We start from the raw sequence: 16,250 nt of genomic DNA on the forward strand, positions 1-16,250 counted from the left end.
CCTTGACATATCAATTATGCTGCACGTCCATGCATTCCACATTTTACTCATTACATTAAATCCCACCTTTTTTTTTTGCCTGTTTTCCCATTTGATGCTACATAAACCCTTTTCGGTAAGAAATTAAGTGACTGATGATCTTACGAGCAGACTGTTAGATGTTATATACTGTAAAATGTTGATTTTCATTGTTACAAAAAAAAAAGAAACTGTACTACCATGCAACATTTTGGGTTGGTTAAGCTCTCAATGGCTGCATTTCTGTTTTAATATGTTGCATGTTAAATGTAAATGCAATCAATTCATGTGAATCCACTGAATTCATGTTTGATCTGAATTCAGCGTTATTAAACATTGTGTGACATCATCCCTTAGAAAAAATAATAATAAAAAAAACATGTTAGACATACACAGAAAGACAGTTAGTTAGTTGGATGGATGAATGGATATACAGACAGACAGACAGACAGACAGACAGACAGACAGACAGACAGACAGACAGATTTGTTTGTTCGTTTGTTCGTTTGTTCGTTCGTTCGTCCAATTGTCCGTTTGTCTGTCCGTCCACCCGTCCATCCATCTGTCCGTCTGCTCATTTATTCGCTCGTTAGTTAGTTACAGACAGACAGACAGACAGACAGTAAGTTAGTTAGTTAGTCATTCAGTTAGTTAGTTAGTTAGTTAGTTAGTTAGTTTACAAGGGGTGCATTTCCGAAAGCCATTGTTAAACAATTAAGGTTGCAAGTTGCGTCGTCGTTTTACAAATCTATCGTTCCAACAAACATTTTGCAAACTACTTCGCAAACTTGTACGCTTGAAACTACACCTTTAGAGCTGTAGTTAAAAGCATATTCCTGGTTGTGTTCTATTCCCAGTTATCCCTCCTATGCCTTATGTCTTCCGAACATTCCAACATTTAAACTTGAAATAAAATTAATTAAAATCATCATCATTAAAATCATCTCTCTTGATTTGATATATGACACGGGCCTGTTGGTTAGAACATTTCTGCAGTGGTTTGAATGTATCAAATTGTAAATGTAGACTTAAAAAGATAATAAGAAAATAAATGAACAATATCCCACTTAATAATAATAATAATAATAATAATAATAATAATAATAATAGTTGTAGTAGTAGTAGTAGTACTACTAGTAGTAGTAGTAGTAGTAGTAGTAATAATAATAATAATAATAATATTAATAATAATAATAATAATAATAATAATAAATTAGTAATAACAATAATATTAATTATTATTAAGTAGGATTTTTTTTCTGAATGAATTGCCTATACTGTAAATTACAATCATTAATCTAACCTGAGTTATGATTTATATATTAGATTAGAATATGTGGTTGTATGTTTTAAAACAGAAAATGTAATATTCTCAATAATATTTGAAAAGGAAACATAGGCCCTATATCTGCTGTTTACATATATTTCAATTAATATGGAAAACGAGTGCATGTTTTTACCAAAACTAATACTGTATTTTTATTGCATGTGCATTTAAAACAGTAATTTGCACAAAAAAAAGAATGGGTTTTTTCTCTAAAGAAGTTGTTAATCTATCCTAGGCATTAGATGTTTTATGTTATAACTAATGTTGTTCAAACAATGGATCTGCAACAAAGCAACTACGGTTTTGGGAAACACTCATCACTACATCGTTCTTTTCCCAAATGGTGCATCGTACTATAATAGTTCAGCCACGAGTTATGTCATTGTTTGGGAAATGCACCCAAGGTCGATCTTATATGCTTAGAAAACATTAAATGCAAGCAAAATGTCTTTATATTGTAAAATGTTAAAATATAGGTGGAATAATGCTAAATTGTCATTCAGTGAATAAGTTATCGGGCTAAATGTTATTTAATACTTTAAATAATTAGATTTTTTGTGTAGACAAATGGGCAAAACTGATGTTTTCAAGGATGCCAATAATGTAAAAAAGATTTCAAAAGGTATTTTAATGTTATTAATGATATGATACATAAACATTGTCACAAACTATTATACATTTATAAAAATGTATAATAGTCATTTTATTTGTTACACAATAAATTAAACCGGGCACATTTGGCCTGTATAACCTGGAGAGATTTATGCATTAAAGCAGAAATACATTTGGTACAGCCATTGTCCTTAAATCAACTCGAGAGCTGTGTGTATTGGAAGGGAAGTGTCTTATTTGTAAAAGAGATTAGCTTTAATTGTCTGTCTCTCCTGTGAGTTTTCCAGGACCGAACTGTTGAAGCCTGAAAGCTCTATTATCTCAGTAGAAACCCCACTTCATCACACCACTCTTACAAAAACTCGACCACCCAATTGTACACAATGCATGACCCAAAGAAACCATCCAAATGAGCACTTCAGAGCACATGGCTGTTGACGTGACTTTGCATTTTTATTGGCACACATGACAAAAATGGACCTCTTGTTATAAAAAAATGTCTGTGTTATTACATTTTTAATCAAATTTCAAAACTGCCCTATGGTGTGACAGCCTCAAGCAGTTCTTTTATAAATAAAAATATAAAATAATAAAATTTAGAATAAGCTGTAAAATTATTAATACATGCTTTATTTTACAAGTGGCTATTTTAGTAAATGGTAATTCAGGCATATCAACAGAAAACTGATAGACTCCCTGCAAGATCAGGTGACTGAAACCTCTCGTTAAGTCCATGACGTGCAACAGGGATCTTTTTGTCTTTGAATGGGACAACATGAAGGAATTAAGTTAATTATTTAATTAATTAATTATTATTATTATTATTATTTTTTTTTTTTTTACAAATTTAAGTGAATTGAACAAAATAATTAAAATGTCAAAAAATTAGGAATTACACTGACAAAAAAGCTGTGTTCCACACAATCGATTTGTGCTGGGGCATCATAAAAGAATTACTGTAAGCTGACTTAGTTAAATTTAAGTAGATTAAATATAAAACAATCAAGTTGTCCCTAGAAAAAACCTCAAGAATTGTGTTGTTTCAGCACATTTTAAATGAGTATTTCAAACAAACGCAGCATCACGATGGTGCAGCAGGTAATACGATCACCTCACAGTAAAAGGGTTGCTGGTTCAAGCCCCGACTGGGTCAGTTAGCATTTATGTGTGGAGTTTGCATACTCTTCCCGTTTTGGCTAGTTTTCCTTTGGGTGCTCCGTTTTCCCCTACAGTCCAAAGATATGCGCCATAGGTGAATTGGCTAAGCTACATTGGCCATAGTGTATGTGTGTGAAAAAGTGTTTATGGGTGTTTCCCATTGTTGGGTTGCAGCTGGAAGGGTATTCGCTACATAAAACATATGTTGGAAAAGTTGGCGGTTCCTTCTGTATGGCAACTTCTGATTAATAAAAGGACTAAGCTGAAAAGAAAATAATTGAATAGTTCGAACAAACAAAGGTATTTTTTTCAGTGTTTGTTGTTTCAGCTTATTTTAAATATGAAATTTAAACAAAAACAAACATCATTTAGTTTACACTCAAAATATATATATATATCTGCTTATTCAAACTACTTAGGTAAAATGAGATTCTTGAGATTTTTTTGGGACAACTTAATTGTCCAATCCATGTGTTAACTTAATCAATTTGTGTTGGTTTAATCAACCTTAATGAATTATGTGAAGTTTAAATTGCTACACTGTAAAAAAATGTATAAACAATTACTCATGACAGCATATGTTTTAGTCCATTGTAACTTATTAAAGTACAGTAAGTTAATCATGTCCTAACTTGATTGTATAAATTATGCAAGTGGTTTTAAGTCAGTTTAACATAATATAAGTACAATGGACTCATTTGGTAGCCGGCAGCTAGCTCTCTGCAACTCTCACAAGGTTGCCCACTGAAGCTAAGCAGGGCTGCGCCCAGGTCAGTACCTTAAAGGGAGACAACTTGGGACTACCAGGTTGCTACCGGAAGTGGTGTTAGTGAGGCCAGCAGCAGCGCTCAACCCGTGGCCTGTGTGGGTCCTAATGCCCCAGTATATTGAAGGGGACACTATACTGTCAGTGTGCGCCATCCTAGGGATGAGATGTTAAATCAAGGTCGAGGTCGTTAAAAATCACAGGATGTCCTTCGAAAAGAGTGGGGGTTTTATCCCAGCATCCTGGCCAAACTTGTTCACTGACTTCTGTCCATCTTGGCCTCCTAACCATCCACATATCATAATTGGCTACATCACTCTGTCTCTTCTCCACCAATCAGCTAGTGTGTGGTGTGTGGTCTGGTGCAATATGGCTGCCGTTGCATCATCCAGGTCAATGCTGCACACTGGTGGTGGATGAGGAGACCCCCCCCCCCCCCCCCCATTATTATTATTATTATTATTATTATTAAGATTAGTTTGATTCACATCAAAAATTTAAGGCAACCAACACTTTTTACAGTGTATGTTATTAAAAATAGCTTTTTTGGCATTTTTTGTTATGCCACACCATAGGACATTTTTACGACACAGTTCAGTAAACATTTAAGAAAAAACTGATGAACTTAGTGACCCTGTATATTTTCTCAAAGACTTCAAACTACACAACGATAACTATTTAGTCTTTTTAGTTTTACAAAAAGTACATTTTTATTTCCTATTTGTCAAATACCCATATGCGAATGTTTATTTATTTACTTATTTTGGCCATGCATTATACCTACACATTAAGTATGTTGATTTTACAAGCAGAAAGGTTTAAGTGAGTGTGATTGACAACAGGTTTTGCTAGCGCTGTGTCGCTAATGCTCTGCTTACCTTCTGTTTGCAGTTAAAACAGAGCCAATGAGCAGCAGTGAAATCGCCACCTCTGTAGCAGACGGCTCTCTAGACAGCTTCTCAGGATCAGGTAAGTCTCACACACATACTTACACAAAGACACACACACACACTCACAGACTGGTGGAGATGATCCTACAGATGGGATGTGATAAGCAGAGGCCCAGGAAGTGTCCCTGTGGATGGACTCTACTAGCTCTCATGCCAGCAGGCGTTGAGTTATGACCCTCACAGCCCCCCTCAACCTGCATAGAGAGACACCCTGTCCCCGGGGTCTTCACACACCATAGGTTTTAGAGTCAAATGCCTTTCTAAACCACCGAATGACACTTGATTTATGTGTGCGAATGGATAGTTTTGTCAAATTTGAACATTTAGGTATTATATACATTAATGCACTCAAAAAATTCAGTTTCTCATTTATTCAAATTACTTAGTAAAAATAAGCTTAAACAACATAATTCGGTCACACTGTTATTACACACAACAAATCATTTATTAAGCATTGGCAAATAGTTAATTCATTATTTGTTAAGTATTAACTCTACTGTAATAGACATTGGTGAGCAGTTTATAAATACAGATATAAATGCAGTATTCTTGACTTGTAAGAACATTTATAATGTTTAATGTTTATTTTTCATACTTTGTTAATGATTTTTTTTCATTACTTAAGTATTGCATGATTTACAAACTAGTTATTTAAGAGTAGTTGGTGCTATCCTAAGGTCATTTAGAATGTTTAAGTAAGTGATTAATAAACTATTCAAATTAGCATTTAAAATTCTTATTATTTAAACATATACTAATAGGTAATTTCTACTGTAGGTTAATAAATGCTTTATTAACTCAACTTCATGTTTTGTTTTGTGGTCTAATCTAGTGAGGACTATTTATGCTTTATAAATCTCTTATAATTGACAATTAAAGACTCTTTTACAAATGTCTTATAAATTACAATTAAAGATAAAAAAAGAAACAACTTTATTCTTTTCTATTGAATATGCACAAATAAAACTGTATCAAATAAGAATAAATAAATATTCACACTCAACAAAAATAAAATAAATACAGTTTAAACATCGCTGAATAACATTGAAATGTTATATCATAATATATTGTTAAATTATTATATTGTTGTTGTGTTATCCAATTTTTTTTTTAATTGTATTTATGGCTAATTGTATTTTGACACTCCTGCTATTCGGCAATGTTTAAAGTTTACAGTATTTATTTGTATTTGCAAGATTGCAAACATTAATTGTTCATTTGATACTAACCCTTTAATTGTCATTTATAATGGATTTACAAAGCAAAAATACTCCTCTGTACTAAAGGGGTAGGGGTTGGCTAATTTTAATGTTCAATTCAACCTAACAACAAAACCAACCTAAGTTTTTTGTTCAATGCACTTAAATGTGCAAATAATAATAATAATAATAATGTTAATGTTTTTGTAAACAAAATTAATACATATTTTTTTTTAAATAAAAGTCCTCATAATGATTGTCCATATAATATCAGATAATTTAAAAGGAAAGTACTAAAAAGTTGCAAATTTATCACAGAATGGTTAAAACATTGCATATATTCATTGGATATTCAATAGGGTATGTTGGAAAACCCTTTAAAATTCTTTACAAAAAGAGAATAATAATAATACAAAATTGTCCTGCTCATGATGGCTTATATGATAGCATTTATATAAAAATGTTGCAAAGGTTTCACAAAATAGTGTTGCAAAGCATGTATTCTTGGGAAAACCCTTTAAAATTCAATGAAGTATTTTTAAGGAATATTCTGTGCATGACTGCACTTTTATGAGACTTGATTAACACAGCAGTCCACTTCAAAACATTAAAACATTGTCCACTTCTTCTTATTCACTTATTCATCACTCCACTTTGTATTAAAGCGTCAGTCACACTTTATTTTGATAGTTCATTTCCACGGACTATCCAGCTAATTCTCATTAGATTATAAGTAGACTGTTAGTTTGGGGTTAGGGTTAGTGTAAGTTGACGTGTACTTGCAAAGTTTCCAATAGTCTGTTGAGAGAGCAGTATCAGCAGATATTAAGTAGACATACTCAAATGGACCATTAAAATAAAGTGTTTCCAAAGTTTCTGCATGTAATTATTTTACATTTTATTAACAACATTCATATTTACAAAACAGCATTTTTAACTGAGTTAAAACTGTTAAACTGTCTTGCAGTTCACTATGGCTCTTAAAGTCCAAAATTGTATATAATATTTATTGCACAGGAAAGTTGGAATTAGTTTTTCTCCAAACTCCGCCATATTTTTTTTTTCAAGTTTAATGCTGCTACTAATTGTCATCAACATAGATATTGTAGTTGATCTAATATCAACTAATTATTATTATTAAATTGAAAAAAAAAATTAAGAGCAAAAAAAGCACTGGAGCAATGTCAGGATAAATATATAACAACCAAACTATTATTTCTTGTCTGAACTATCACTTAAAAATAATATAATTTGATAACTGTAAGACGAGATTCGTCAATTTGAAATGAGCTGATATTAAATGCCTATTTGCACTTCATTTTTAAAAACCCAACAAATCATTTCGAAGCCACAAATCCGTCTCGCTTGCACCGTGTCAAAAATGTTATACTCTCAATGGTCTATTTCCAAACTAAAGCATACAAATTTCGGTAGGTCTATTCATTATTACAGACTCCTCACGTTACTTACTAAGCAAATGCGAGTAAGTACTCTTCATGGAGTATTACATTCCTGCTAATTTGTCTTATTTCCCTACCTATTTGACTAAGTACCTGATACCTTTATGTTAGAGTCGTATAAATCACGGCTCGGACTTCTATCTCTGACAATATGAGTGAATTGAGGTCATTCGAGACGCTTTTATGCTCTCGGGACGCAGCAGAGCAGAGGTTCAGTGTTTGTCCAGACCAGGTGCTGAAGTGTGGGGAAAAGACACTGCTTTCAGGGCCCAGAGAATACAGTTACAGAGAGAGCCAGAGCTCCTTAACTAACCCGTACTTTAGATGTCACCGCCAATTATACACACGAGGCAAGACAATCGCAATATCCGTAATGCCTCCACCCTAAAGCAAGACATCCAAGCCCTGCAAATAGTGTTGCACGAGGGATGGAGGCTTAAATTTAGCAGTCTAAAAATGGCAACAGGCAGCCTATTAATATTAATAGTAAGAGTAATTGTTGAAAACATTATATTTCATTTTAATGCTTGATATTTATTATTATTATTATTATTATTATTATTATTATTATACACTATCACATATAATATTATTATCACATAACTATCACATTATTCTATGATAAAAAAGGTTTAATGTATAAAGTAACAAAATTCATATTACAGCGATAATAAACATTTTGTAATTTATTTAAAATTTATTTAATTTATTATGTGATCTTTTGTCATTCTTATATTTTATTATGTGCTAATATTACACAGCCATACTAATAATAATTATATATATAAGAATATGACTTATATGAATTATATAAGAATATTTAATAGCAGTTGTGTTCAAAAGTTTACATACCACTTGAATAATTAGTTTAAATGTGAAAAATTTAAACAAAATAAGAGATCATACAAAATGCATGCTATTTTTTAAAAATATTTTTTATTAGTGCTGTCCCGAGTAGGATATTTTTCAATACTGTGTGGTTTCCTGATGATCTACAAGTGCTTTTTCTGTTTTGTGATGATTGTTTTTGAGTCGTATGAGTCTGAAGATCAGTATTTTCTGTTATTTCCGAAGGGCAGTGCTAAATGATGGAAAAAATACATTTCAACAAAATAAGAAAAAATTGTATATCTTCATCCTACACCTTTAAAAGCATTGTGTATACTTCTGGAGCATCAGTGAGGGTTTGAATCTTTTTTTAACAGCCCCTTAATAGTACTCTAGACTGTTCTAAATAAAAATAACATGTATTTTGTATGATCTCTCTTATTTTATTGAAATTATTTAAAGGGGTATGTAAACTATATATATATATATATATATATATATATATATATATATATATATATATATATATATATATATATATATATAGTATAAAAATAATACTGATAAAAATGGATCGTATTACTACTTTTTAAATTACTGCTGTTGGGAATTCTGTGGGAATTCTTTTCATTAATTAAACAATTGTATTTGTATAGCTTGAAGGTGATATATTAACTTCTACCATTGAGTGTGAAATGTTTTGCATACTAATGAAGCATTTTTGTAGATGAAGTCTAAAATTAACTTGAGCTCTGCAGAATATTTGCAGTTGAGAAATTATTATGCATTCAATGTTGTGCAGAGAATTCGTAGAAAAAGAGGATGTATGTATGGGTGCGGCCAATAGAGAAATGGAGAATGATTGACAAGTGACGAAATTCACTTCACCGCTTAAGCTGCCTATATAAGTCAGGAAATGAAAACTGTTGCGCACCCCTGAATGTAATTCTTGCATTGCATTGAGGATAACATAATTTTGTGAATCGAGTTAATCATTTGTATCCAATAATTGAGTAAGGTTTTAGTAATTGAAGAAAAACTTCTCCTGACCTTTTTTTATTAAACATGCATGGAATTGGTTAGTTATTCCAACACTGCATAATTATATTAATTATATTCTATTGCATTTTACAGTAATACAATTAACTCATAATTATTTGAAATGAGATATTTTATTTGTAGCTTTTGTTAAGTTGTTCCTTTTGACAACTACCTTTTAAAGGCACATCAATTTGAGCACAAGTTCCCAGACTTAAGCCACGCATTCAGTGGCACATCAGCGATCTCATGTTGCTCTGCAGTGTTTGTGTTGCTCGCTGAATGCGTCTCCACACCGTCATTAGCCGCTGGGAACCAAAGGGCCGGTATGTGTCTAATGAAGGCTCCTTATGTGCACTACTTACCTGTAATCAGGCCTTCTGATTTCCTTTATTGTACAGTGGACCTTAAAGCCTCCAGCGTCCACAGCCATACATCATTCACCAGACACCAGGCCTTTCCATCCTGTGCAGGATTTAATGTATACAGTCAGCAGAAAAACGCTCCCATATTACCTGATTATTTTCCTTCGCTATTGCTCTTAATTTTTCAGCCTAAAATAAGGTTAGTGAAATAAATAGTGTAATGCAATGTAATTACTGTTTCCTTGGATTCCAGAAGTTCTGTTGGCAAAGAATAATATTTGTCTTATTTTTAATGCTTGAATATGTGCTTGCCTCTTCTTATTTTCTTTTTTTCTTCTTCTTCTTTTTTCTTAACTCTCCGCAGCCATTGGAACCAGTGGCTTCAGCCCAAGACAAACTCACCAGTTCTCTCCCCAGATTTACCCTTCCAAGTAAGGCTTCTTTTATTTTTCTTTAAAAAATAAGCAGCATCCAACTTCATTTGGTCCTTTAATTAGATCCTTCTGTCAGATTCTGGACTCTCTGGCCGCTTTGTTTTCATTGATGTCTGCAGCCCGCCGATTCCAAAATCTGTTGTAATTATTATCTTGCAAAAATTTCCCCCATGATTTATTTTCCTTTCGCAATGTATATCAGCTGCTTAATGGCTGGATTTCTCTCCATTTCACAGCTTGGCCAAATATTTATGATTAAGTAGCAGAATCACAGAGAATTTGTATTTGAGCAAATTTCACAATATGGGATTTCGGATCAACATGCAAGTCTCAAAAATAGCAGATCCACATTCCTACGATTCAATATGTCATTAATAATTTAGATTTCTTAATGCCCGTATACATAATCTTTTTCTTCGAAATAAACTATTGTTTAAACCTGAATGACATTTAAATCTTCTGTAAATCAAGATAGAAAGGTATAATAGTCATTATTTTTGCAATCAACCAATCAATTAATCAATTAATCAATCAGTCGTGTATGGGAAGATATTTACATGTATTAATGAATTCATCAAAGGATTGTTTTTGGTGTTTGTTTAAGTAATATGTGATGCTTATAGTCGGCATGTCTGTCCAATTCACAGCTTGTCCAAATATTTCTGAGGAAGTCTCAAATAAAATATTTTAGATTCACAGACAATTTGTTTTTGAGCACATTTCACAATATGGGAGTTCGTCTCAAAAATATCAGATTCTATCCACATTCCTACGATTACATATTTCATTATTTCGTATTAATTTATTATTTCGCCATAATTTAGTATTTTTTATCTCGATGTACATAATCCTGAAATAGTTTTTTCTTAATATAAACTATTGTTTACACCTGAATGACATTTCAATATTCTGTAAATCAAGATAAAAAGGTATGATAGTCATTTTTGCAATCAATCAATCAATCAATCAATCAATCAATCAATCAACGTGTATGGGAACATATTTTAATGAATTAATGAATTTATCATTCAATTGTTTATTTTATTTAAATGGTATTTATTGTTAAATGTCGTGATACCTGTCCATGTCACAGCTTGTCTAAATATTTCTGATCAAGTCTGAAATAAAAATCTTCAGAATCACAGAGAATTTGTCTTTGAGCAAACTTCACAATGTAGGCTTTCAGGTAAAAAATGCATATCTGTCTTTTCTCTTTTCTCTCAAATAGCAGAGCGTATCCACACATTCTTCCAACTCCTTCCGCCCAGAATATGGCGGCGTACGGACAGACGCAATACACCACAGGAATGCAACAGGCTGCTGCCTATGGCACATACCCTCAGCCAGTCCAGCCGTACGGGATTTCTGCCTATGGTAACCAATTCTTCCTAATGCGTTAAAGCTTTGCAACTTTGGTTGTGCTTTGCTTTTCACTCAAGCAGATAAAACTGTTTACCTTCCAGAAACCTTTAGTATTATTTTGTTATTATTGACTGCATTACTTGAGAAACTGATTTGCTTCTACTGAAAAAAGCACCAATTAACTTACAGTTTTTTACAATGGCTATGACACTTTTTTCAATACATTTAACAAGTTTGCTTAACTCTTAACGCAGCAACACACCTAAAATACACAATTGGCAAAACAGTTAATTTTATGCTCAAAATCAAACATTATAAACTAAACCTCTAAACTTCTTTTCAAAATACAATAATAAACGAACACACTACACCATGTCTAACAAAACACTGCAATCATGTTTCAAAATGAATGTATTGTTCAAAACACAAACACATGTTCTCTTCCAACAGAAACATTCAGTCAATCAGAACACACTGACAATATAAACACTATCATCAGCTGACATTACAGAAACTGCATTAGTTTATGTGTCAGCTCTGCCCTTATATTTGAAGTCTCGTTACAGTTTTGTTTTGTTGGGTTAAGTAAATGCATGCATTTTCTTTCGTTTATGGCAAAAATTCTATACAAAACGAAGAAAAAAAATTGCTTTATAAAATTTACAGTTTATGTAAAAAAAATACAGACACAGAATTTCTGCAGTACAGACTTTTTTTGCAGAAGGACATCACTGCAAACACAAAAAGCACCACAATTATAATAAAATAACAAAGTAATCTTCTATACTGCCTGGTCTTTTGCCACATGTTCTCATCCACATTATACTTGATATCTTCTGTGGCCCGGCACAGTAACTGTGGCCCTTTGGCCTATTATGTTTTTCCTACGGCGACATCCCCAGCCTTGTCAACATTGAAAATTTCATATGGTACTTGATTGGCCTCTAACTTCATGACTCTCTGAAAGTAATTAGACACAGTGTATGCAAATGCTGTACTGTATATGTACTGTATGTACTTATGAACTCCAGGTTTAAAGAGTAGTTTACTGCAAAACACACTGTGTATAGTACAGTAATGACTGTATTGCATAATCTTACATGGACGTATTGGTGACAGAGTTCTTTGATGTTCCTTTCAAAAACCTCAAGAGTCCTCTATCAGAACATATGATCATGTGATAGGAAAAACCAAAACAAGACATGAGTGTGCTTTCTAGATGGGAATCAGCTGTCATATATATATATAACCGCAATATGAGTCTCTCATATATATATATATATGAGTCTCATATAGAGACTCATATTGCGGTTATATATATATATATATATATATATATATATATATATATATATATATATATATATATATATATATATATATTTTTTTTTTTTTTTTTTTCAGTTGCCAATGAGAAAAAGCATATTGCGGTTATATAAATAAATAAAGAAATATATTGTCAAAAGTGAACAGCTGTTCTAATTGTGAATTGAAACACAAATATATTCCCTGTATTTTATTCAATTGCTAATGAAAAACATCATATTGCGGTTATATAAATAAATAAATATATATATATATATATATATATATATATATATATATATATATATATATATATATATATATATATATATATATATATATACATTTATTTATTTATTTATTTATATAACCGCAATATGATGTTTCTCATTGGCAATTGAATAAAATACAGGGAATATATTTGTGTTTCAATTCACAATTAGAACAGCTGTTCACTTTGACCTTATTCTATATAATTTCTGTTTAGAACATGGTGTTATCTGTTCTGACATACTGTGTTAAAGCATTTGTAAATTTGACTGTAAAATTACATTGTTTTGTTCCTGGTTGTGCTTGTGTGTAAAAGAAGTTAAAGCATTTTAAATTTGTGTTAACTGGATGCATTTTGTGTCAAAACAACAAGAAATGTGTTAATTGTATAGCCCACGAAGACGGATGTTGTGCTAACTGTGTTAAGAGTTTAGGAAACTTGTTAAATGTATTGATAAAAGTGTCATAGCAATTGTAAAAAACTGTATTTATATAACCGCAATATGCTGTTTCTCATTGGCAATTGAATAAAATACAGGGAATAAACTTGTGTTTCAATACACAATTAGAACAGCTGTTCACTTTGACTTTATCCTATATAATTTCTGTTTAGAACATGGTGTTATCTGTTCTGACATACTGTGTTAAAGCATTTGTAAATTTAACTGTAAAATAACATTGTTTTGTTCTTGGTTGTGCTTGTGTGTAAAAGAAGTTAAAGCATTTTAAATTTGTGTTAACTGCATGCATTTTGTGTCAAAACAACAAGAAATGTGTTAATTGTATAGCCCACGAAGACGGATGTTGTGCTAACTGTGTTAAGAGTTTAGGAAACTTGTTAAATGTATTGATAAAAGTGTCATAGCAATTGTAAAAAACTGTAAAATGTTCTGTGTACATTATTAAGTCTTTTTCACAGGTTTTGACATATTTTATATGTTTTAGTTTGGTTAGATAATAATTATGTCAAAGATGCTCCATTGTGGCCTGTAGTGATTTTAAGAGATCTGTTTAGCTTATTTGCTTTTCATAAATATTGCATTTTGTGAGAAAACATGATCTAAATAATACTCATGAATAAGTTTAGAATGTGTCCCATAATACATTGAGACACAATACAAATTTTACAAATCACCATTTGTAGCATATCTCCTCTACCTTTACATATCCCGTACTGATTATGTATAAGATCTACTAAATTTGTTTGGAAACTTTGCTACTTGTGTCACTTAATTTGCATTTACATTACAAGTCCTTCCCAGCAAAGATCTATGTCCCAGCGGCCACCTTGTTGTCAAAACAACAAAAATGCTAATCATTTTGATGTTAACTTATGTAAACCACCTTGATATCAATTTGATGTCTATTTAAAATTGAATACAGGATTGTCCTGTTACAGATTTTCTTATTGTTTTTACACTAATGTTAATGTCAATTTGATTTTGTTTTGTATAGAGCTACAAAATCCAGTGGATTTTGAAATTGACGCTTTTCTATAATACCTTTTGGGTTGTGGTTATGGTGATTAAATTGGCATCAGTGTATGGACGTCAAATGGATGTTAAAAATTTTTATCAAATCAATTTGCATTTTTTATGTGGGTGCCTTTTGTGATAGCAAAATTTGAAAACTTACATGAAAACTTACATTACATTATATTACATTACATTACATTACATTACTGCTTATCTGAGTCTTTAACAGCTTCATTTCCTACCTTCATCTGAAACATGTGACTTTGCTGACCTTTTGTTTTGAATTTGCAGACTCAGTGACTCCTCCAGATAGTTGCTAATTTTATGCTAGTTCGACAGATATGAAGATTTGAGTTCATCATCTACACCCTGAGCCCAACTCCAGCTAGAAATGTTTTCCCAGCCTTGTGAAAGCATAGCAAAAATATGCGCACAGATAATGCTGTTTAGGTAGAACAATCCCCAGAGTTCGCGTGTTTGTTTGAGTGGAAGCAAATCGCAAACCTGCACTGGGCCTGATTCAATCTAATCCCAAAATCAGTTTGTCTTAACTCCGACTAGCAAATTTCTTGGAAATCTGTGCGCAGGAAACTCTTCAATGCAAAGGTTGCTTGAATCGAGGCCCAGTGCAAAACAAGCCACTATTGTCTTCTCTATTGGATTGCGTGGAAAGGAGTAACACTGAGGATTGTGACTAACTGATTTAGGTCCATTGTGGGCAGGCATCAAGACAGAGGGTGGACTGACCCAGGCTCAATCTCCAGGCCAGAGCGGCTTCCTCAGCTACAGTTCCAGCTTCTCCACACCCCAGACGGGACAGGCACCCTACAGTTACCAGATGCAAGGTCAGGATCACCGTCTTATATTTCACTCTTATGCTCTTCTCATTGGATTGCACAATATTAAACAAATCTGAGACTCTTTTTTTACAATATATATTGCAATATGAATACAATTTCACCAAAAGAGTTGAATGGATCAGTTTGGAGAAACAAAAAAAAAAATCATAACTTTAGTTTAAGTAGGATTTTTTAAGGGGAGTGCATTTATATATTAAATTGTATAAACAAATTACAAGCTTAGATAAATATAGTACAGCAAAGTGCTTTATAGTTTTCTGAGACAGTATTCAGGTACAGCAATTAAATGGTTTAATGCAAATGTAGTCTTTATTGTATGTATGTATTGTACGTGGATGCTTTATAATTTACTAAAATGCTCACATTTGCCTTAAAAACCAAGACTCTTTAGGAATATGTGATACATTTTTGCAACATCGTAAATATGTGCCTCGCTTTATCTTTAATGGCAGTTTCTTGGTAAAATAAACACTATAGGGCAGTATGACAACTTTTGTTCATGTTATCAGACATATAATTGATGGATAAAGGATAGGTTTTGCAAAATTGTCTTCACAGCACCAAAAAAAAAAAAAAATGTCACAAAAACAAACCAACTTGCCCACTTAGGAAAGACTTTGCCAGAGTGGTCAGTTTGCTCTGTAGCACACCTTGTACAGTGTCACTCTTGAGACAAAGTTTAATTCTAGTGAAGGAAGTTTTTAGAAACCAAGTAAAAATGCGATATTATATTGTGGTAAAAGCATCTGGCCATGATGCGCTTTTTTATTTGATTTTGAAAACAATATACTGTAGGTGCACCCCAAATTGCATATTTATGCAC

The 16,250-nt window shown here is 32.2% G+C and overlaps 1 protein-coding gene across 34 annotated transcripts in view; it reads left to right on the forward strand.

Moving 5' to 3' along the window:
- eya1 (EYA transcriptional coactivator and phosphatase 1) overlaps positions 1–16,250 on the forward strand; it is a 272,169-nt gene that overhangs the window by 192,304 nt on the left and 63,615 nt on the right. For 12 of the 34 annotated variants that reach the window (XM_087308138.1, XM_087308128.1, XM_087308139.1 and 9 more), the window contains 4 exon segments: positions 4,773–4,850; positions 10,086–10,152; positions 11,384–11,529; positions 15,290–15,412. In XM_087308138.1, coding sequence (XP_087164264.1) covers positions 4,773–4,850; positions 10,086–10,152; positions 11,384–11,529; positions 15,290–15,412 — 414 coding nt within the window. 34 annotated transcript variants of the gene reach the window in all.

This window comes from Danio rerio, chromosome 24 (genome assembly GCF_052040795.2).
Source record: "Danio rerio strain M-AB ecotype USA chromosome 24, GRCz13ab, whole genome shotgun sequence".
In the NCBI taxonomy this organism is placed as follows: domain Eukaryota; kingdom Metazoa; phylum Chordata; class Actinopteri; order Cypriniformes; family Danionidae; genus Danio; species Danio rerio.